Here is a 24,873-nt window from a genome sequence, read left to right on the forward strand (position 1 = left end):
GAAGCACAGATTCTGAGGAAAAATTTGTGTGAGTAGTGGCTAGGCTATAACTACCTTGGTTGATCATGGATTTGTTTAGTAAGCATGACACTGTTACGGAGATGGTATCTAAGTCCGTTGGCAGATTCTAAAAGAAGCGTGTTCTCTATGATGAGAGAGATATACTTCTAAAAGGCAGAGAGTGTATGTTCAAAGAAGAACTTCGCAAACATCTTGCAAAATGACCTCAGTGGAAAACAATAAGAGAAATTAAAGCTCATACTGAAACTTATTAAGTCATTCTTCTCATCCATCATGTGTGAATGGGACAGGAAAAGGGGAAAATGATAGTGTTAACTAAAGTACAAGTACTTTCTGTCACATACAGTAATTTGACTTCCAGAGTGTAGGTGTAGATGTAGATTTAGGTGTAGATGCAGATATAGATGACTGAGCTTTGTGTTTTGAAGATACAGTGCAACTCATAATGTGTATGATACGTTGATTACCCATTGCGACAGTACCTCTCATTCATCTGCTATTGTGCCAAAAAATGCAAGCTTCTGGTAAGTCTCACACCAGCACTCTTGATTTTGAGCCTGAAAGCATCATGTTAATGGAGCTGAAATAGTTGTATTTAAAAAACTTGTCTTAAGTAATATAGCACTGTCTATCTGTAAGTGTCTATTATGTTGTGTGTCATTGATGAGTCGGTAGCTCCACAGAAAAAGGAAGGTCTGCAGGCAAAGCTGTGCTTGGAAGAGCATAAAAATCATAGATGTAGACAATACTATTCCCCATTATGTTATTCCAGTGCTGTCCTAAGACTTAAAAAGAAGCTACAGTATCAGCCACTCATAAGCAGATTAGATGTGCCAATATTGCTGTTTATCCTCAGACCAATGTTCATACAAACTTCTTACATCCATTATTTTATACATTTTAGTGGAGTGAGACAAAAATTCTTCCTCTTATTTGCTGTTTATGTGTCTTTGAACTCTGGATTGTAGGACAATTGAAAAAATAAACAAAATAATAATATAATAATTGGAATCTGATAACCCAAAGGAAATGTTGGTTAAGTTCTTGGGACAGAAAATGATTACTTCTAAAGCAGCTAAAGAAATCTAATAGTGATTGATATGTAAGTAACAATCTCAGATATAAGAAAGCTTGCTTAAAAATATTACCAGAGACTTGTAAAAGTTCAGAGTCTCAGAAAGTATGCTCCTCAAAGTATCCTTTGAGAGATTCACTGGGTGAAGTGGTTTCAGTGTCCACTTTAGTTTAATTTGGTTTTACCTTATGTGCCATGGATAATATTTATGACACCTTGCTATGATGTGGAAAGTGTCAGTATGTTCACAAATAAACTAATTCTCCTCTGTCAAAATGTTACTACTGTTGATGTTAACATGCTTGGACTTTTTTTTTAAAGCAACACTATTTGATAAGTATAACCCTATCACATACAGATACTAATTATTCAGATGGGATAGAATGAGTTTGAAGGTGAAAATGATTTCAATATGTTAGTCATTTGACAGCACTATTCATTCAAAAGAGAGGTGGTCGAATACTTTTATGGCTGCATACTCTCCTTTATGTGCAAGAATAAGGTTAATTCGTGGGTAGTGGAGAACTTTTGTTCCTTGCACTACATTATGACTACTGCCATTATTTTAAAATTTTACCTGATTCTCCGCAGCAAACTTCATAAGAGAGCAAAGATTTTGCATGGCTGTTGTTAGTATACCCAATTTTTTAAATGGTTGTCTACCTGAAGTTTGAGGATGGAGTCTAGACATTATCATTACAACATGTTTCTGTGCAATGAATACTTGTGTCCATATGTGGGATTGCCCCACTAGATTATTGCATATGACGTCAGTGAATGAAGGTATTCCTAATGGTTTCATCATCAAAATCAGCAGTTTCATGTAAAGCAATTGCTGCTAAACTCAAGTGTTTGAGAAGAATTGCAAAATGTGATTCTATTTCAAGTTCTGATCAGTATGCACAGCCAGGTATTTCGAACAACCAGTTTTACTTATTTCCTTTCTACCAAGTTGTATTGGTGGTGATAAAACTTACCTTCTACAGAATTAAATGAACTGTGTTTTTTCTAAGTTAAATGAACACTTACTGGGAACCAACCAACAAGCTTTTGAATATTTCATTTATTGCTCCTTCTGTTGTTGCAGTTCTGTTGGGCTTGATTATGAACACTATTTCTCCTGCATCAGTGCGAGATAGGAGGTCATTTACATACAGCAAGCTTCCAGAACTGAACCCTGTGTAACAGCAGTAATGATTTTTCCCCTGTCAGAACATCCAGCATAAGAGCAGTATGAGCTTTCTAACATGACTGTTTGCTTTCTATCAGTTATACATGAAGTACTTCAAACATAAAAAATGTTACATGTCTAAAAATTAATTCTGTGATTTGCACAGTCAGATGCCTCAGGCAGCTTACAGAAAATCTTAGTAACAGAAATCTTGTCATACATATATTTTAATATACTGTCAGCAAAATGGCAGATGGCACATTCAGTGGAGAGGCACTTCTGGAACCTAAATTGTGGTGGAATCTAAATTGTTATTGGCTCAGTATCTTACATTTGCAGATATATTCAACCATTCTCAAATACATTACTTTTTTCAAAAATTTTAAGAATCAAATATGTTGATGATTTTTGTCAATTGCCCTACCTTTATTAAAGAGGCATAGTTTAGTGTGTCTGAAAAGATACCTTTTTTGTATTTCCCTGGAAAAAGTTGTGTTGGTCTTGAAACGATTAAATACTTGTGGTACTGATTATCACATGTATTGCCATTCTTTTGTATTTGAACTGATCATACCGATGTTCTAAGATACATTTAGAAAGTAATGTTAAAGAGGCTATTTAATATATTGGATTTCATGAATCATTTTGTCATTATCTTTCATTACTAGATCATCTTGTTCCTTGATGGCTTTTCTTGGAATGACAGTATGTTTTTGTACTACATAATTATATTTCGTTCTTTGTTCTAGGTAACACATGATGAGGCAGTCATAGTGAGAGCAGCATATGCAGAAAACATTGCAGAACTTGCAGAAACAGCTCTCAGGTTTGTATTGTAATCAAAGGTGTATGTAATGTCATGATAAATTGTGTTGTTTCAGATATTAACAAGTGCTGCACAAAATTTGTAGACCTACTACATCATCAGTTCTGAATCACATTTGTGTTTTCTCCAAATATTAACAATAGTATCTTTGTTCATCCAGTCACCCTAGTTTGAGTGAATGACTATATGATTAAATGTTGATCCTTGAGAATTTTTGACATTATCAGTGCAATATTTCCACCTTTTTCTGCTGATGAGTGGAATTGTTTAATATTTCACAGTTGCAATGTAAACATAACTCATACACAGTCAGCTGCTGTGGTGTGTTTATACATATTATAACTCTCATATCCTGTTCCAATTAGCTTCATCTTTCAATAACAGTGTATACTGCTTGGCTTTGTCATTAAATTCCACTACTTATGCGTTTGTTATGAAATTCTGTGAGTAAACACAAACTCAACAAAAAGAAAGTTTCTACCACAAAACTTTTAACACTGTTAGGAAATCACTAACTTCTAGAAACAAACCACTTCCTTGGGTGTTGTAGTTTCACCTCTTAAAAGGGCATCTTTGTGTAACTGTTCCTAAAATTAAACAAGAATCACAGAGGCTAATTTCAAATTAGGCCCTAAATGTTTGCTGCTCAGATACACATTCCACTAGTCAGAATTGTAGCTTCTCTGTGAATGTTGTGCTCATTTGGTTTTTGTAAGCCACTGGAAATTGTGCTGACTGTTGTCAAGCAGTAGAAAGCTGCTACAGGTGGTTGGGTTAGGCAAACTGATGAGACTCACATACTAGAGACGCCAAAGCTACCTCAAGTACTTTCTTTCCCTTTGGGTACTGTGTTGTCTCTAGGAAATACTGGGCCTATGGCTGCTCGACAAGTGGACTGTGAGTGGTGAATCAGTGGTTTGTGTAAGGGTCCTATACAGGGAAGGTTGGGACCAAGGTGAACTTGAGGTACAATACTCATCCACCTAACCAACAGGTTTATGGTGCTGTCTCCACTGACTGTGAATCTGAGCCACTGCAACAGGCTTCACCTGTAGGGAAGTGTGCTTTTCTTGTGTTTAGGTTGGACAAATGTAAAAGGGTAAGGGTCTGTTAATTGTTGCAAGTTGAAATTACAGTGGATAGTTTCACATCTGAGGTAAATGATGATGATTGAGATCACCTAGTGCAGTCCGTGTGTATCTCTGGAGGCCTCATTCAGCATGTTGAAGAGGCTGTTTTGGCAGCCATTGAGAGAGCAGGGTGTAACTAGCAGCAGATTGTGACACACATTGGAACAGACATTGCCTGTCATTTGAGCTCAGGGGTGATACTTGGATCATTCCAGTGAGTAGCAGAAAAGACAGAGATTGTCAGCCATCCTCACAGAGTTTCAATAAAACTCACAATCTGCAGCAGTGCCTCCATAATTGACTGTGGTTCCTTGGTTCTGAGTTGAGTAGAAGGCTTGAATGAGAAACTTTAAATGTTCTGTCACATATTAGGCTGTGGCTTTCTTGATTTATACCACCGTATTGAAAGTGGGCCGGGTATGCACTACACGTCAGAGGCAGCAACCCAGGTAGCAGACTGTGTAGGGTACACAAAATGTCTATTTAGATTAGGTGATTTCCATCCTGTCCAGTGATGGTAGCTGTACTATTTGCCAAAATATTAGTATAAGACCTAAAGATGTGCCTTTCACTGCTGAGCCTATACTGAAATCATAGTGATCAACTGCTGATGCATTCAAAACAAAGTCTCAGATTTTCGAGCATTCTTAAAAATCAATTTGCTGCATCCTGTTACTAGTGTGTGTGAGTGTGAGTGCACCGAGTGTAGTGCCACCAGTTGTGTGTACTTAAATCAACCATCATCTGTATCAGCACAGGCCAGCCACTATAGGCCACCTGTGGGAAGCATGCACATGGCACGGTCTTTTCCACAATTTGTGCCAGTGACTCACGCCTATATACGTATGGAGCAGCACTGACCCACTCCCACTATATTCTTTTAGTCTGTATCACCCACATCAGTTGCTCTGTGTATCACTTGATGTTGCACCTCCTATATGATTCTTCTTTCTTGTTGCATGTGGAGTTATTGTTTAGTGGTTTATGAATAAAGCCATGTTTGTGTTACTTGGATCTGTTTAATGTATTACTTTGTTCCTATGTGATTGATCACAAGTTTGGAACAATTTCCATGTGTGCAGTGTTCAAGTGTTGTTTCATCAGGTTTAGTAATTATGGATGTCATGCTACTGGCCCTGATTGATGAACAGCTCACTTCAGGAGTGACCTCTTTGTGTGTTTCCGTTAACGGACAGGGTGCCATTCCACCAGTCTATTCACCTACTTTTCCTTTGTATGATGATTCAGCTGAGCATTGGGAAGCTTAAAAAAAAATGGCTCAGACAGCCTTTTTTGGCTTTTGGTGTGATGGACTTGAATTTGTGCAAAGCCTTATTGCTATTGTGGATTCCACCTAAGGTGTATCAGTTACTGTGTCAGCCTGCCCCATTACAAGAACTGGCAGCTCTTGCTTTTGATCAAATGTGCAGTTTATTGTCCAACTACCATCCCAAAAGAATGCATGTCATAGTGACGTGAGTAGAATTCTACTGATGACACAAGAAACCAAACCTGTCATAAAAGTCCTGGCCAGCCGAGCTTCATGGCCTTAGCTGTAAGCATCACTTAATTACTGATGGCCATAGTGACTTGTATGCAGACTCTGTGGTGTGTGACGCAATTATCTGTTTAGCTCCAGACATGGAAGTGCGCCAGTGGGCTTTACTCTGCATAATGTTTTGATGTTTATCAGGCAGCGGGTGACCAAATTGAAGTGTGGGGCGATGTGGCAGTAGTGTCACAAGATGTGTCCACTAGGATGACAGTAGTTTGCACGAGGAAGCAGTAGTGGCAGCGATAAACTTGCAGGCCCAGCACCGAGCAGACCAAGACTACTCCTTGCAGCCATGACTACTGCAGCCCCAGCATCAGCCTTCTCTATTTCTGTCTTGTCCTTTCTGTTTTGTCCAACACAAATGTTCAGCATGCCCTGAGCACTGGGCTACTAGTAAAGCTTGCCAGAATAAATCCACATTGCCTCTGTGTGTCGTTCACTGACTGTTGCTTGGGATGTGGACATGGACGTAAACTGTGTGACTCCATTGCTGGTGACTTCTCCCAAGTTGTTTATCGAGTTAAGTGTTTTTCTCCAAGTTCTCCAGCTACAGGTCGATACAGGTGCTGCAATGACATTATTGAATTCTTAAACCTGTGTTGAGTTTAGGTTCATCTCCTTTGTCACCAGTTATGTGGGAGCTGGTCAGCTATAACAAACAGAACATTGCACTGTTGGAGCAATTTATGGCATCCACCTCTTACAAGGCAGTGGTTCATTCCATTACATTTTTGGTGGTTTCTGATGCCAATGTTCAGAACTTGTTTGGGATTGACGCATTACAGGCATTTGGATTTTCTATCACTGACACAGTTCACCTTTTGTCCAATCAGGTACCATATTCTCAATTGGAAACACTGTATGAGAAGCTTGAGGACTTGTTTTCAGAAGGTATAGGTTGTGCTATAAATTTTTCTGCTCATATTTATTTGAAATCCATTTTTGTCATGCTTGTCCTATTCCTATTGCCCTGAAAAATCAAATGAAAGCCGAATTGGACAGACTTCAGTCTCTAGGGGTCGTGCAACCTGTTATGGCTAGTGAGTGGTCATCTCTCTGGTTGTAGTTTGGAAGCTGTTGGGGAAACTTAGCCTTTGTGTTGACTTCAGTACTACTGTCACTGTGCAGTCAATTGTCGATACGTATCCTCTCCCACATCAAGAGGAACAGATGGCGAAAATATCAGGTGGCCAGTACTTTTCTAAAATTGATTTGTCTGAAGTGTATCTGCAGGTTCCTATGGACATAGAGTATTGGCGAGTTTTGGTTTTGTATACTCATTTTGACCTCTTATCAATATTTGCGTGTTCATTTTGATGTGGCTAACACCCAGACAATGTCGACTGGAATACTCTCTTTCAAATTCTGAAGGTGGCAGGGGTAAAATACAGGGAGCGAAAGGCTATTTACAATTTGTACAGAAACCAGATGGCAGTTATAAGAGTCGAGGGGCATGAAAGGGAAGCAGTGGTTGGGAAAGGAGTGAGACAGGGTTGTAGCCTCTCCCCGATGTTATTCAATCTGTATATTGAGCAAGCAGTAAAGGAAACAAAAGAAAAATTCGGAGTAGGTATTAAAATTCATGGAGAAGAAGTAAAAACTTTGAGGTTCGCCGATGACATTGTAATTCTGTCAGAGACAGCAAAGGACTTGGAAGAGCAGTTGAACGGAATGGACAGTGTCTTGAAAGGAGGATATAAGCTGAACATCAACAAAAGCAAAACAAGGATAATGGAATGTGGTCGAATTAAGTCGGGTGATGCTGAGGGAATTAGATTAGGAAATGAGACACTTAAAGTAGTAAAGGAGTTTTGCTATTTAGGGAGTAAAATAACCGATGATGGTCGAAGTAGAGAGGATATAAAATGTAGACTGGCAATGGCAAGGAAAGCGTTTCTCAAGAAGAGAAATTTGTTAACATCGAGTATAGATTTAGGTGTCAGGAAGTCGTTTCTGAAAGTATTTGTATGGAGTGTAGCCATGTATGGAAGTGAGACATGGACGATAACTAGTTTGGACCATAAGAGAATAGAAGCTTTCGAAAATTGGTGCTACAGAAGAATGCTGAAGATAAGGTGGGTAGATCACGTAACTAATGAGGAGGTATTGAATAGGATTGGGGAGAAGAGAAGTTTGTGGCACAACTTGACTAGAAGAAGGGATCGGTTGGTAGGACATGTTTTGAGGCATCAAGGCATCACAAATTTAGCATTGGAGGGCAGCGTGGAGGGTAAAAATCGTAGAGGGAGACCAAGAGATCAATACACTAAGCAGATTCAGAAGGATGTAGGTTGCAGTAGGTACTGGGAGATGAAGAAGCTTGCACAGGATAGAGTAGCATGGAGAGCTGCATCAAACCAGTCTCAGGACTGAAGACCACAACAACAACAACACCCTTCCTATTTTCCAATGATTTTTTAGAGAAATTTATCTTTCCTGTCCCGTGTTGCATTAATTATCTGGATGATATTGTTGTCATGGGCTCCTCCATGACTTGTCATTACAAAAATTTGTGTTCTTTGTTTTGTATCTTACAGTCCACAGGCTTACGGTGCAACCTCATGAAATCTCAGTGTTTTCAACCTTCTGTTGTTTACATGGTGTTTGAAGTCTTGCAGGTTGGGGTTTTCTCTGCTATACCACATCTCCTCCAGTGTCTTGTGCCTCCTCCACGAAGGAGCTTCAGACTTTTCTAGGGAAATAGCCTACTATCATAAATTCCTACCGGGGGTGACCACGTTTGACCATCCTTTGCATGCCATGTTACACGAGAATGTACCTTTTTGCTAGAGTCTGGATTGTGAACGTGCTTTCCAAATGTTGAAATCCAAATTACTCGTGGCCCCTTGTTTAGCTACATTCTCTCCAGACCAACACATCCAATATACCAATGGCTCTGAACAACCTGCTGCTTTTGCCTCTTAAGTCTCTCACTCCGGCCCAGCAGCATTACTCTCAGGTGGAAAAAGAGGCTCTTGCCGTAGTCTATGCTCTCCCGAAATTTCGTGTTTTTTGTAGGGCTCTAAGTTTCACCTTATTTTTGACCATAAACCCCTGGTTTCCTTGCTTATTCCTTATCCCTCACACTTCCTTACCTGTCTAGACAGTACAGCACCTACAACACTGGGTGTTGTTCTTGTCTTGCTACAATTATAAAATCCATTTTCGACCTATGTCTAAACATGCTAATGTGGAAGCTTTGTCTCGCCTTTCTGTGGGTCCTGATCCAGACTCATGAAGAACTGCTTTGATTCCATCTTGATATTGAATACCACGATTAGGGTTTCCCAATTACGAACTTGCACATAGGGTCTGCTGTTGCTGCTGACCTGGTTCTCCACCATGTGGTTTGGTTTGTTCAACAGGGCTGGCCAGATAAACCGCTAGGTCAGGCTTTGGACCCCCTGTGCAACTATTTTTTCCTTATCATATCATCCCTCTGTTTTTGATGGTGTTTTGCTATTGTCCGTGGAACACCGCTCCCCCAGAGTAGTCATTCCCCCATGTTACGATGCGAGGTTCTGCACCTTCTTCACCAGGACCATTGGGGAGTGTCGCACACTAAGCAGTTAACTAGCAGACATGCCTTTTGTCTAGGGATTGATGATGAACTTGACCGTTTTGTCGTGGCTTGGAAGCAGTATGCCCAACAACAGACAGCTCCCAGGGTGTTCTGTCTCACTGGCCCACTCTGTGCCAGTCATGAAAATGCATCCATGTAGATTTTGCAGGTCCTTTCTGGAATTTCTAATGGATATTGGTTTTGGATGCATTTTCCCACTTTCCTTACATTCTCCAGAGTGTGGCGACATCGGCTGAGGTCACAATTCGTACGGTTTGAGGGTTTTTTTCTATTGAGGTGTTACCTTGTACCTCTGTTCATTTTTCACACCTTTCCATTGTTTTGTTCCCATTAAGCATTCAGTCATAATGTTATGGCTCTGCCATCCCACTCTCAATCAATTCATGAGGCAGAATGACTAAAAGTAACATTCAAGCCCCAAATGAAAAACTTTGTTATGGATTCTTTGCTGGATGGTGCCCTTCTCCGTTTTCTTAGCACCTGTCACTTCACACCTCTCGGAGAGTTGAACCTGGCTGAGTTTCATCATGGGCAGCAGCCATGCATGCTCCTCCATCTTCTGTAGCCTGTGCTGCACCTGCTGCAGTCGAGTTCACCTTGAGGTATGGCAGTGGTGGAGAATATGTGCATTGCATGGGACACTGCCAAGACACCTCGCAGTGTACCCAATGTGGGGTATCTGCCATCACAGCAGGGTGAGTTGCAGGTGGTACCATGTTCGCGCTGCTCAGGAGTCAGTGTGGAGGTTGTCCAGTTGGCATCACTGATTCACCCTGTGAGTGGGCAAGTGGCCACTCCTTCGACAGGGTCCGAGCACTCACATGGGGAGCGGTTGCTAGTTGGCCCCAATGTAAGCGTGTTATGGAGCCCCTTAGGGAAATAGTGTCCATGGGCGGGAAGAAATCCTATGTACGCTGTCCAGTGTTCAGTGTCTGCCAGGAGCTTCATCTGAGATATGGTAGTTGCCATCCTAGTGACACTGTGGAGTGTGTGTGGTGCAATAGTCTGCAAGTTTTGGCTCAAGTCAACACCAATGTCATCTGGGTTCTGAGGTCATCCTCAGGTCTTTTGGGCAGCTGGCAGAAGTGGTAAAAACTACTGGCCTGACTCGTGGGCTGCAAGCAGATATCATAATTTGCAGCATTGTTATCAGAGTTGTTTGGACTCGGTTTGAGGGTCTGAACCAATGATCCATCAAGTCTGTGATGGTCTTGGCTGCAGATTTCTGGATCTGAATTATGGGGTGGAGAATTGTAGAACATCTCTTGATAGCTTAAGGCTGCACTATGCAAAAAAAAGTAGCAGTGTACTTTTGGAGTGCACATGGTTTTTTTTTTTTTTTTATTTTATTTTTTTTTTTTTTTAAGCTAGACGATAGTTTGAGGTCATTTGATGAATGCTCACCACTCGATACGTAGAGAGCAAAATCAGACCATGAACAAAAGAAAACCACTATAGACTGTCAAAATTTTAACGGTAAATTATTGAAGTATTTGTAACAAATTCCTGAATTCACCAGTCTCCAGGAAAGCTGTCAGCTCAAATTATTCTTTGAGCTGAGAGCTGGCTGAAACCCTTAGTAGAAATCTCTGAAATATTTAGTGAGGCATGGAATATGCCACTGAAGGGGGAATGTTCATTGCTGTCAACAAAACTATTGTATCTCTCAAGGGTAAAATTGACTGACTGTGAGGTTACCTGGATGTGGATAACAAGTCTAAGTGAACTCAAGTTAATTACTGGACGTTTTTGTCAACCCCCCTGACTCCACTGTGAAAATCTACACCCAGCAGTGTAGAAATATTCAGATAGCAGCATATTAGTTGGAGGTGACTTTAACATACTGAGTATTGACTGTAACGTCCTTGGACTCATTGCAGGTGGTATGGACAGGCACACTTGTGAAGTACTTTTGAACATTATTTTCTGAAAACTGTCTTGAGTGGCTAGTTTGATAGCCCATATGTATTGGATCTTGTAGTTAGAAATAGGCCTGACCTTATTGATGGTGTCAGTAGAGAGACAGGGATTGTTGAGCATGTCACAACAGCGCAATGGTTACTAAAATTAATAATCCATCAATTAGGCTAGGAGAGTATTTTTGATAGAGAGAGCAGATAAGCAGTTGTTAGGATCAGTGAATGAACATCATTTAGCTCCATTGTGATGGACATGGAAGAATTATGAGCCAATTTTAAACAGCTTGTGAATTGCACTCTGGAGAAGTATGTGCCAAGTAAGTGGATTAAGAACAAAAAGAGATGTAATGGTTTAATAACAAAATTTGGAAAATGCTGAGGAGGTAGAGACTGCAGCACTCTCATTATTTTTAGTATTATTAAAAAAAACTATCAAATGGTGACATGCAGAAGTTAGTACAAGTTAATGCACCTGTGAGAAGATCAATGCATAAAGCATACAACTACCACCATCATATCTTAGCAGAAGATCTTCCTGAGAATCTGAGAAAGTTCTGGTCGCATGACAAATACCTAAGTGGTCCAATCACTCACTGACCAGTTGTAGTGTGGCAGTAGAAGGCTGCAAAAGGAAAGCTGAAGTTGTAAATTTCTCATTTAAGAAATCATTCATGCAGAAAGATTGTACAAACATACCTATGTTTCACAATTGCACATACACCTGTATGGAGGACATAGTAATAGGCATCCCTGGTGTAGAGAAGCAACTGAAAGAGTTGAAAACTAATAAGTCGCCAGGTGTGGATGGAATCCCAGATCAGTCTTACAAATAGTACTCTACATCTACATCTACATCCACATCTGCATACATACTCCATAAGCCGTCACATGAGGCTAGGTGGAGAGTCCCTTTTACCACTACTAGTCATTTCCTTTCCTGTTCAATCTGTAAATAGAGCAGGGGAAAAATGACTTTCTGTATGCCTTCATACTTTCCTAATTTCTCTTATTTTTGTGGTCCTTATGCAAAACATATGTTGGTGGGAGTAGAATCATTTGACAGTGAGCTTCAAATACTGGTTCTCTAAATTTTTTAAATATTGTTCCATGAGAAGAGCTTTGTCTTTCCTCCAGTGATTCTCATTTGAGTTCACAAAGCAGCTCTGTAATACTCACGTGTTGATCAGACCCACTGATAACTAATCTGGCAGCTTGCCTCGGAATTGCTTCGATGTCTTCCTTCAATCTGACCTGGTAGGGATCCCGGACACTCAAGCAGTGCTCAGTAATGGGTCGCACTAGTGTTCTACATGCAGAGTCCTTTACAGATGAACCACATGTTGAAAAGTACTTCACAAGACTGCCTGCAGTGAATTCAAAGATGTTTCAATCTATTTTCGGTAGGTGAACGTCCCCTCCAACTAATATTTTATGATGTGGGTTTTTCCATGCTATTGTTTGTAGACTTTCTTTAAATGATTTTAAATCTGCCAAGGCAGAATTGGGTGGCCGGTAAAGACATCCAACAATTAAAGTGATTTCACTTCGCATGTAATGCATGTCCAGATAATCACAGGTAGACTCAATTATGACCTTGAAAAGGACAGTATATTCATCTACTACACTGAACGCTCCCTCTCCTATGGCACCTAATCTTACTTTTTGTTGTGTGTTCCATGCCTCACTATATATTTTAGAGGTTTCTACTTCGGGTTTCAGCCAGCTCTCTGTTCCAGTAATAACTTGAGTTTGACAACTTTAGGGGGGAGGGGGTGGGTCACAGTAAATTCAAGAACTTGTTTATGAATACTTCGACAATTTAGCGATAAAATTTTGAGTGTCAAAGTGTCTTTACCCTGAATGCAGTTTGATTTCTCTATCTTCACGTCAGCTGGTGAGCGTTTATCATTGTTGTTGTTGTTGTGGTCTTCAATCCTGAGACTGGTTTGATGCAGCTCTCCATGCTACCCTATCCTGTGCAAGCTTCTTCATCTCCCAGTACTTACTGCAACCTACATCCTTCTGAATCTGCTTAGTGTATTCATCTCTTGGTCTCCCTCTACGATTTTTGCCCTCCACGATGCCCTCCAATGCTAAATTTGTGATCCCTTGATGCCTCAGAACATGTCCTACTAACTGGTCCTTTCTTTTTGTCAAGTTGTGCCACAAACTCCTCTTCTCCCCGATTCAATACTTCATCATTAGTAATGTGATCTACCCATCTAATCTTCAGCATTCTTCTGTAGCACCACATTTCAAAAGCTTATATTCTCTTCTTGTCCAAACTATTTATTGTCCATGTTTCACTTCCATACATGGCTACACTCCATACAAATACTTTCAGAAACGACTTCCTGACACTTAAATCTATACTCGATGTTAACAAATTTCTCTTCTTCAGAAATGCTTTCCTTCCCATTGCCAGTCTACATTTTATATCTTCTCTACTTCGACCATCATTAGTTATTTTGCTCCCCAAATAGCAAAACTCCTTTGCTAGTTGAAGTGTCTCATTTCCTAACCTAATTCCCTCAGCATCACTCGACTTAATTCGACTACATTCCATTATCCTCGTTTTGCTTTTGTTGATGTTCATCTTATATCCTCCTTTCAAGACACTGTCCATTCCGTTCAACTGCTCTTCCAAGTCCTTTGCTGTCTCTGACAGAATTACAATGTCATCGGCAAACCTCAACGTTTTTATTTCTTCTCCATGGATTTTAATACCTACTCCAAATTTTTCTTTTGTTTCCTTTACTGCTTGCTCAATATACAGATTGAATAACATCAGGGATAGGATACAACCCTGTCTCACTCCCTTCCCAACCACTGCTTCCCTTTCATGCCCCTTGACTCTTATAAGTGGCATTTGCTTTCTGTACTAATTGTAAATAGCCATTCGCTCCCTGTATTTTACCCCTGCCACCTTTAGAATTTGAAAAAGAGTATTCCAGTCAACATTGTCAAAAGCTTTCTCGAAGTCTACAAATGCTAGAAATGTAGGTTTGCCTTTCCTTAATCTTTCTTTTAAGATAAGTCGTAAGGTCAGTATTGCCTTGCGTGTTCCAACATTTCTACGGAATCCAAACTGATCTTCCCCGAGGTCGGCTTCTACCAGTTTTTCGTAAAGAATTTGTGTTATCACCTGCTTTCTTTGGGACTGGAATTATTATATTCTTCTTGAAGTCTGAGCATTTATCAGAGGACCTTAAACTAACACCTAGTCTAATAAACCCCTATGTGCACTCACAAGGGCTCTGCTACTTTCGTAGCTGCTTTCTTAGTCTAGTGCACCCCTGACCTATCAAGGGGAGTTCTACAATTCTCCACCTCATAATGCAGGTCCAGGAATATGCAGCCAAGACCCTCACAGATTTGGTTGAGACTTTGGTTGAGACCCTTAACTTGACACCAAAGCAAAGGACTCAGAACAACTCTGGGAGCAATGCTGCAAGTTGTAAGCTCTGCTTGCACCCCGCACATGAGACCAGCAGTCTTCCACTTCCACCAGTTGTCTTTATGAACTGGTAATGTCCTTAGGACCCAAGCTAGAGGAGTCATTGGGCCACAACTTGTAAATGACTGCACTCTACACACTTGATAGCCCTCCTCTAAGTGAAACCTCCCCCTCCTGTGGGCAAACATATCGAGTGCACATTGGCTTTCTTTCCACCCCTGGATGCTATTTCTCTAAGGGGTTACATAATGCACATAACATTCACAGAGTGAATGGACGAGGTCAGACAGCCAGCCTCCACATTGACCCTCCACCTCAAGCAACGTGAACATGTTAGCATCCGCCAGTCACCCTGTGCTGAAGATGGATCTGTTGCATCAGTTACACTGCTAGGTGCCGTGGGAGCAGAGCCCATGGGTGAAACAAGCAACACCTAATGTGTCTCATGCAACACACCAGATTCTGCACCACTCCTGCAATCAGAGGCCTGAATATGACTGACGGTAGCCAAAAGTACATTCAGCTTGTTGGGAGCTTCGACCAGCATCATGAACACGTACTATCCACTGGAGTACAACTAATTTGAGGAGTAAACTACAAAAGCACATTGAGAAACCTAAATATGCAACTTCCTACCTTCCTGATTTGTCACCTTACTGACCTGTGTAGCTGGACATTCAAGAGAAATGTCAACTGTGCTACAGACTGGGGGGAATCTACATGTTACAATTACTTAAATGCAAGATTTCACCTCTTAAATACAAAATGCACACAGAATTTAAGAATTAAACTATGAAAAACACACAAAAAACTAAATTTGTAACTTCCTGCTGCCCTCAGGGGCTTGGTATTCATTTGCTTGGTATGGGCTTGGTGACTATAGGGTTCCTGAGCTGGAGACTGCTAAGCACCACTGGTCCTCTGATAAGCTCTGGGCATGCTTCAGTGACCATTGTGCATTATGGGAGTGAAATATTGTGTGTCACAGGGAATGGGGATCTTGGCTTGACCACTTGGATCATGAGAGTGGTAGAAACCTCTATAAAAAAAATCCCAATCACAAGGTGTGTTGTGCATGTGAGTGAGATGCTTGGCTGTTGAGATGGAACAGTCATTAGCAGGCATCCTCTGAGGAAATGACCACACCTCAGTTGTATAAGGCTTACTCGAGCATGCAGAGCTCTGTCTGAGTGCCCCCTTATTTCCCTAGCTGCTCCTGGGACCGAGATGGTACTCCTCCCAGCACTATGAATGGGCAGCTGGTAGGTACCAACACCTGAGCTAAGAAGAGGGCTCCAAACTTTGGAATTACACAGTCTTTCAGTATTTAGTAACAGAACACATGATGGTGGTCAGAATATGTTTCTAATAGTAAAATTTTAAAGAGGGCAACTCTGAGACAGTTTCACCTTTCTATTTCCAAAAAGGTTTAGAAAACCTAGCTGGAACTTTAAAATCTGTCAAGTGTGTGTGAAATAGGACCCTGATGGTAGAAACGTCTAGTTCCCAGCAAGTAAAGAACCTCTGGAAAGCTCAGTGCCTCAGGGAGTATGCAATCGAAACAACTGCACAACACCTCGAACTACAGCGAAGTTGTTGTATCGTGCAGAGATCTGGTTGAGATTAACAACTGAGGAACTGACAGCTGAGTGTGCCAAAGAAGGCATTGTTGATGTGCAAAATCTAATGCAAAGGATGGATTGTGATCTGATCAAATCATACTCATTTATACCTTCTTTCAACAGCATGTTAAGGCAGTATGTTAAGGCAGGTTTCCTTTGCCTCAGGATGTGGCCCTATTTCCCCATCCCAGTGCACTGTTCTAAATGCCAGGGCTTTGTGCACATTACTCTTGGCTGTGAGGCAGAAGCCATTTGTGGGACTTGCAGTAAGGCCACCCACAAAGGAGTTGGTTGCTCATTTTCACCGAAGTGTGTAAATTGGTCTGGGAATCACCATGTCTGGAATAGGGACTATAATGCCTTCCTTGAAGAAAGAAAGATACAGGAGATGAAAATGACAAAGCGCATCCCTTATGATGGAGCCAAAAAGATCTTTAAGGTAATGCAGCCACGCACATTCGTTGCCTCCTTTGCTTCAGCTCTTAAACAGCTGGTGTAGCAAACGGATGCTGCTGCACAAACTGAAGTTGCTAGTGTCAGCACAAGTACCTGTGTTTGTCAGTGCACTTGTGCTGCAGAAATTATTTGAAGCCCATACCTTGCCCCTGAACATCAGAAAAGGCTGTTGTTAGTGATGTTATGGAGCTCCCTGCCTCTGCAAATGTTCAGGTTGGCCTGCCGTCTAGTGCTGCCACTACCAGAGTGGCGATTGTGGTGCTGAAGCCTACCCAGGACAAAAAATCAAAGGAAAAGTGTCAAGTGCAAACACTCTGACAGTCTCGGTGTCATTCTCACTGATGTATCTCGATTCTTCTTCAGAGAAGATGCACCTCGATGTCGAACTGCGGCAATCGTCTCACTCTAAGACTGAGCCTCCCCTCATTGTGGGCTACCCTCCCAGGTGGAAAGACAGGTTGAAGTTCTACCCCCATGATAGGTGGGTCCCATACTAGAGTGGAGCATTTATAGGTTGAGGACACTTGTGGGGGAACTGAAACTCCCAGCACAGGAACGCCTCCTGTGCTTACGCTTGCAGGAAACATATTTTAAAACATCTAAAGCTCCTGTACTGCAGGGTTATGTGGTCTATCAAAAGGAAGACCTGTCTGGGGAAAGGGCCAATGGAGGGTCATTGTGTTTGGCAATAACGCGCACCACTCATCATCTCTCCCCTGGCTACTGACCTGCAGGCGGTTGCAGTTGAATTTCATGTGTGTCAGAGGATCACTGTTTACCTCTGCAGCCACAGTGGATGATCAGCAGAGCCAACTGGATGCTATTCAATGACTGGCTGAGTTTGAATGCCACGACAGAGTGGGTGGACCACATCACATGAGTGATGCACCATGACGCTTACTTCTCCATCCTGATGTCCTCAGGTCTCTTAGGAGGCAGTCTATCTCTCAGTGGACTGTGTTGTGCTATTTAGTAATCTGGCTCAAGTGTGTGGCTCTTCAGTTGTTAAATGCCATTCACAGGGTGTATACAACCCTGGACAACCGGGAGATCTGGTAAAAACCCAGGAATTTTTTATCTGGGAGAAAACCGGGAAAAACCCAGGAATTTTTTAGAATTCTGGGAATGTTTCATTGTTCCAATTTTCACTTAAATTTTTGTGATTTTGACTGGTAAGAACCAATACTCCAATAAAGGACATTACTGTATCCCACGTCTGCAGGATAATACTGCAGCCACAAAACATTAACAAGAGGAAGAAAAAACGAAAATACAACTTAAGCCGCAAAGGGAATCCACCATATACAACAACAAAACATAGTGCTCATACAAGCGTCTGCCAACAGCAAAGTGTGTCAAAGACTTTAGAAAGACTGTGCAGTGATTCATTATGACAATTTGCCTCCGATGAGCATGACGTGACAGCTGTTGACATTAGATTCGTTTGAGCAGTTGCGGGTGGGCTCTTGCGCATGTGCCGTTGAGTAGCATATGAGTAGTACCTACTCCCGCTTCTGGCTACGGATGTGTGGCTGGGCGCCACTATCTAGTATTGCCCCAGTTCGGAAATGTCGTAGATCCGGGGCTGATGCACAGAGCAACCTGAGTTGTGGTGGTGAGGTGGGTAGTCTCCACGTGACCTGTGTTTACATTTAGTGATTTTGCTGTTTCCTCTTCATTTATTACTCTCACATCAAATGAAAACAAAACGGATTTCTGTGGCTGGGAGCTATCAAATGAATTAAATTACGTTTGCATAATTACGGAAGGATAAAATATGTTATTTACAGGTTTTATTTCCACCTTTCTGACAGTCAAGCATTAATCACCTTGCAGAACAATGAAGTTATTTTTGTCGCTTTGTTAAATCTTTTGTGCTGAGGCAGTCAATTTGTTTGAAACGAAGTGTTTAATTTCACACTGTTGGATAGTTTCAACTGTTCGCTGCATTTCAAGTGCACGTTTTCCATCTTGTAGCTCGCATGGCATTATGCCATAATAAAGAACCAAACATGAGGTAATACAGTACTGGTATTCAAGAAAATTTACATCCGAATCTGGACATACTAATGTGCACTTTAAACCGAATTATGCATTTTAGTATGGTTCACGAAATTCCGATGAACTTGAAGTGTCATCTGATGTCTTGTTTCTTTTGTGACATAGTGCAAGATCTTTTAATGTTTTACACATACGAACATACGGGCATCCTGTGTCATCGTAGCTGTACAAGAGTGGTGGCACCTGTTATCTGGTGCTCTCTGGCAACTGCTGGAACGAATCAGTTTCTAACAGGTCACGGGAAAACATTGTGGATGGTGGTTTGAAAAGCGTTACTTTCAAAGTAAATTTCCTTTTACACAAGATGAACCATATGCGAGAATGTACGATGAATTTCTTAAATCACAGAGCTTTTGACTCTCAATTAAAAATCAACTCTTTGAGGAAGACCATCTAGAAGAATTTCGAGCCCAGATCAGACACTTACGTTGTTATTAAAAAATTTTCTGGCACGTTTGTGTGATATGTGTAACACACGCAAGAAAGATCAACATTATATGTGGAAGCTTAGCTTCTCTTGCAGCTTATTAATCTTTGAGACTATGATTATATGTGAAACCTCTGTTTTTCTTGTAGCAACACTATGAATATTAATTTAAACCATCAACTTTTCTTATTTGTGTGTTGACGCTACTTAAGAGTGATCTTGCTATTGGCTGACTACATCACATGTCCTATGCTGTCATCAGCTGGCGAGATCACATGACATGAACTGTGACTGGCTTACAAAAGCGCGTCACAATCTCGATTTCAATGCCTTGGAAAGTACCATGTGGTGTTTGGTGGAATTCGAATTTATATCTTCGTAACGCGAAAATATGCAGCGCACATGTTGCTGCTGCACATCAAAGATCTTTCCAAAATGTGTTTTTCCCCCCTGAGTTTCGTTTTCTAAAGTGCCGGGAAATTTTACGTCGGCGTATAAAACCATAAACATTCAAAAGACTGATAAGTTTTACAGTGTCGAGGAAAAGTATACTCTCACATAACACGGGGAAAAAATGTATTTTCACTTGGGAGAAAGTGTATTTTCAACCGAGAAATCCGGGAAAAATCTGGGAATTTTTTTTCCTTGACCATGTATACACCCTAATGGGACAGTGGAAAATCTCGCACACTTTCAATTAATGAGGGCCAAGGCTTCGTGTATTGTCAAGGAGAGCAATAAAAGGTCATTGCAAGTGTTCCTGGACTCCATCAACTGTTCCACAGCAGTATGGGAGCTGTAAGGAGGATTTATGGTAAAGGCTGTTGGTTATCTATAGTGGCATTATTGAAGTGAGGATGTCTCCAAATAACTACTGAAGATACTGCACAGAAAACGGCAGAACATTTTGTACAGACTACTGCCATTGCCAGTGATGATCCAGTGTTCCATCCTTACCGTTCCACCATCGAGAAGGTTGAGTTGGACTTCTGGCCCACCAATTTAGAGTCGTAAAGCTGCCCATTGTCCATGTGGGAGCTGTACTCACCACTGTGTGATACTCATGATACAGCACCTAGTCATGACCAAATCCAATACCGTATGCTGCAGCATTTGCAAATGGTGTCCAAGGAAATCCTCTTACAATGTTCTAATTCAGTACAGCAATAATGTTTTAATTCAGTACGGCTGACAGGCCAACTCCCCAACTCATGGTTGGAAGCACTTGTGATACCTCTCCTCAAACCTGGAAAGGACTGAATGTATCACAGTAGTTATCAGAGCCTTGCCTTTATGAACTGTGTAGGAGAGACCCTAGAGTGCATGGTCTGCCATTGCCTGGTCTGGATATCAGAGACCAGGGAGTTCCTTAGCCACTGTCACTGAGGATTCAGGAGATGTCGATCAACTGTGGACAACCTGACCCTGCTAGAGGTGGAAACTCAGCAGGCTTTCCTACGAAAAAGAATTTTTGAGGGTATTTTGTTGTCTTCAGTAAGGCTTAGGACGTGTCCTCTCAGGATACATTTTTCGATACAGAGTTGGTAATGTGCTGTCAGATACTTTTGTGCAGGAGAATGCTGGTCACCCTCTCTGCCATAGCTATTGACAGTATCATGTCCACAATAAGGAGTCCCATGCAGTTTAATTATTCTCATTGTAATTCTTACTTATCTAACTTGCAAATGTGGGACACCATTGTCCATTTTAAAGACTGTGTGAGGTTTCTAGACCTCATTTTTTACTCCAAACCTGTCGTGGTTACCACACCTAAAGGACCTTATGGCAAGGGCCCAGAAGACACTGAATGTATTGAAGTGTCTTAGCCTCAGAATGAATGAAGGAAGAACCATCAACTGATGTATGAATATCATAAGGCAGGCTACAGGAAAGTGTGTTAGGATCCTTGTTTTCATGTTGTCTATCAGTGGCTTGGCAGACTTCCTGCAGATGATGCAGTTATTTATAATGAACTGCTATCTGAAAAAAGTTACACAAATATTCAGTCAGATCATGAAAAGATTTCAAAATGATGCAAAGATTGGTAACTTGCATTAGATATTCAGACATTTAAATTTTGCACCTCACAAAACTAAAAACGTATAATTCTTTGACTATTATACCAATATACACAGCTGAGATCAGTCAACTCAGAAAGATACATGGGTTTAACAATTTGTGATGATATAAAATTGAGCGATCACATAGGCTCAGTCATAAGTAAAGCAAGTGGCAGACTATGGTTCACTGATAGGATAGTGGGAGAATGCAGCAAATCCACAGAGGAACTGCGTACAAGACACGCATGGGACTCATCCTAGAATATTTCTGAAACGTGTAGGACTCATACCAGATCAGTCTAATGGGGGAGATTGGACTTACAGAAAGAAGTATGGAACAAATGGTAACAGGATTGTCTGGCTCTGGGAGAGAATGACAGAAATTTTGAAAAAATTAATCTGATTTAGGGATGAAGTAATTGTTGCAAGCAAGTGCCATTTAAGAAATCATTCTTTCCCCACTTTTTAAGTGAGTGCAACAGGAGAAAACACTATGTTAATAAGGGAAGTAACTTCTTCTGCCCACTTTACAGGGGTTTGCAGAGTATGGCTGTGGAATATTATGAATAACAACCTTGATCTCTATGACATTCCTTTTTTTAACAAAAGAACATCTACAAGTGAGAAACAACCAAGACTTGAAAGTGCAAAAATATGTTATGAAGGATCTTGCAACATTGTGTATTCATAGGAAACAAAAAGATTGTATAATATTGAAGGAGAGCCTAGACTTTTTTGGAACATTTGTTCAGTACAGGAAGTTTTTAATATGAGATTGTACCAAACCTTTTTGCTACAGTATAAATACATGAAAAGACAATGAGTATGCAGCATGAACTTGGTGTATTGACACCTACACATTATTCCAGCATTTTGTTTACATTGTCCCACCATTTGGTGCTTATTTATAACTGTATTGCCAGTCAGTTGCTGAACTTGTCAGTTGGAGATGAACTTTATACAGCATTTACATTCGTTTTTGGTCAGGTTATCATTCTGGGGGCTGCCTTACAGTGTCTAAGGACTTTTCCAAATTGCGTAATTGGTTTTTGTAACTTTGTTTGTATGACTGTAAATAAAAATTGGAGCACTGTTGTGAGGGGAAAAGAACAAGGAACAGTCATGTGAAGGATGCTCAAGCTGTAGCCCTGTTTCATGACTTTCATATGTCTTTTTATATTGTTGCATACTTCTGGTTAATGAATAAGCTACAAAATTAAAGAACGTTCAGTCACATTTATGACTAGATCAAGTTCTTCCTGGCAGGTAGGATTGGTTGCAGACAATGCTATTGTTTAGAAAGAGGTGATCTCTTGTGAGAGCTGTGGTAACATTTAACAAAATTGGCCAAAGATCAGTGCTTGGTCAGTAACTGGATCTGTTTGAACTGAGACATGACGCACACCTGCTTTGGGAAGTAATTTGCATTGTTCTGTTTGCATCAGTCAGTGAAATAATTTGAATGCTTTGGCGTTACCAGTCAGAATGATATAAAGTGCAACTTTAACAAGAAACACATTATGTGAAATGCAAATGCCAAATTGCAATGTATTAGGAGCGTTCAAGAGAGGTGTAGCTTCCCATACAGCAAGTAACTTCCAGCATGCTCTTGTGAGCCATTGTAAAGTACAGCTCATCTGTCTGGAATCAGTATTATCTTGGTATGATGGAATAAATAAATAAATAAATAAATAAATAACCTCATAGACCAACTAGACATAATTTATGATGGATTTATGTTATTGCTGGAAGAAAACTACAGAGTCATTCATGAAACTTCAATGTGATAATCTGCAAGAAGGCATATCACAAGCAAGCAGAACCCAACATGCACACATTGGCTTGAAAAGTACAAGAAACTGGTGCATATCTTGCAGATATACTACATACAACAGTTTGATCAAGCCCAGTAAGTATGCCTAATAAACAAATCGACATTCTTGGAATGTTTGAGCAGTACATAAATGTAGGCACCCAGCCCATCAACATAAATATCAGTTGTCTTTGGAGAGAGTAGTCTGTTAACAGTAAGCGTATCCATTCTGTCTTCAAAGTGTTGCAGGATTTAATACTGACAGTTATGCTTTATTTATTATGAATAATACATAGCTGGCTCGCCAAGTTTTCTGTAGTGATCAGCCAGCTATATTTATCAAAAATACAGGGTGTCTCATGAAAGATGTCTAGGAGGGGTCCGCGGGTAGCATGGCATAGCCACTGGCTGCCGCCTCTGCATCCGCCGCCCACTGCTGCGCCCAGCTCTAGGACACTAATCTGCCAGTAGTTGGTGTGCATGCACTTCCCCAGATTTTGGCATAAACAACATTGCCATCCGGTTAACTTAAGCTTACCTTTATTTACAGTAGGTGCTCAAAATGATGCCCTCCCCCCTTCCCATGGTAAGAGCAGCCTGACATCTCCTGAACACATTAGCAAACACTCGACAAATTTTGGCTGCCAAAATCTGGGCAATGGCTAGCTGAACCCTGTCTTCCAACACTTTGAGCATGTGGGGATTGGTTGCATACATCTTGTGTTTTAACATTCCCAGAAGATAAAAATCTCACAGATTTGTATCTGGTGAATGAGGATGCCAGACCACTATCCTATCATAAGAAACGCTTCATATTGCTGTCACATTGGCAATGTGTGGTGTTGCATTGTCCTACATGAAATAAATGTACATCTTTCTGTCAGATGTTAGTTCTAAAAAAAAAGGGATGCAGTATATTGTTCTGATACCTGTCAGAATGTATTGTTTCACGGTAAAAGATTGTTCCAATTACTCATCTTGCACTAATTGCATATCACACTCCAGTTTTCACATCATGCAGAGGTTTTTGGTGTAATTCATAAGGATTTTCAGAGCTCAAATGTAAATTTTCCTGAGAATATTTGTTCCCTGACAAATGCAGCCATGCTTCATCAGAGGAAAAGAATCTCAGGATCAACTTCCCCATTGTGCACAGCCTGTAACAGCCAGTTGCAATAATGACATCGAGCAACAGTATCAGAGTTACTCTGTTGATGCACTGTTGTTATTTTGTATGGTTTCAATTTCAGTTTCTGCACAGCTCTGTGAATAGGTGCTCTTGAACTCACCAGTCTGAAATGCCAAATGGCACAGAGATTTTCTTAGACTTCTCTCCAAGGCTTCCCGTATCTCGTCTAATTTATTTTTGGTTAAAACACTAGGTTCTATAGGCCTTCGTTTGTGTAACACACATCCAGTCTCTGAAATTTCTTCACTAATTTGCGTATTGTTGAATCACTAGAAACATGCACACTGGGAAATGTTTATATGAATTCAAGCAGACATTCCACATACAATTCTGTTTTTGCGTAGTTCAACAAAAGAAATACAACGATCCTTTGTGTGTACCATACCCAACGGAAACTCGACAGTAAACTCAAAACAAAACACCCAAACACTCAGTCGTACAGTGTAGAACACACACGCACGGTGTTTCTGTCTCTGAACTGAGCCCAGTGACATACGAACAGAAGGCC

At 40.8% G+C, this 24,873-nt stretch overlaps 1 protein-coding gene across 2 annotated transcripts in view; it reads left to right on the forward strand.

Annotated features, from left to right (window-relative positions):
- LOC126251958 (phosphoinositide 3-kinase regulatory subunit 4) overlaps positions 1-24,873 on the forward strand; it is a 209,624-nt gene that overhangs the window by 92,252 nt on the left and 92,499 nt on the right. For both annotated transcript variants that reach the window (XM_049952721.1, XM_049952722.1), the window contains exon 11: positions 3,017-3,093. In XM_049952721.1, the coding sequence (XP_049808678.1) occupies positions 3,017-3,093 (77 nt within the window). The remainder of the gene's footprint in view (positions 1-3,016; positions 3,094-24,873) is intronic.

The sequence above is a fragment of the Schistocerca nitens genome, chromosome 4, assembly GCF_023898315.1.
Source record: "Schistocerca nitens isolate TAMUIC-IGC-003100 chromosome 4, iqSchNite1.1, whole genome shotgun sequence".
Taxonomy (NCBI): domain Eukaryota; kingdom Metazoa; phylum Arthropoda; class Insecta; order Orthoptera; family Acrididae; genus Schistocerca; species Schistocerca nitens.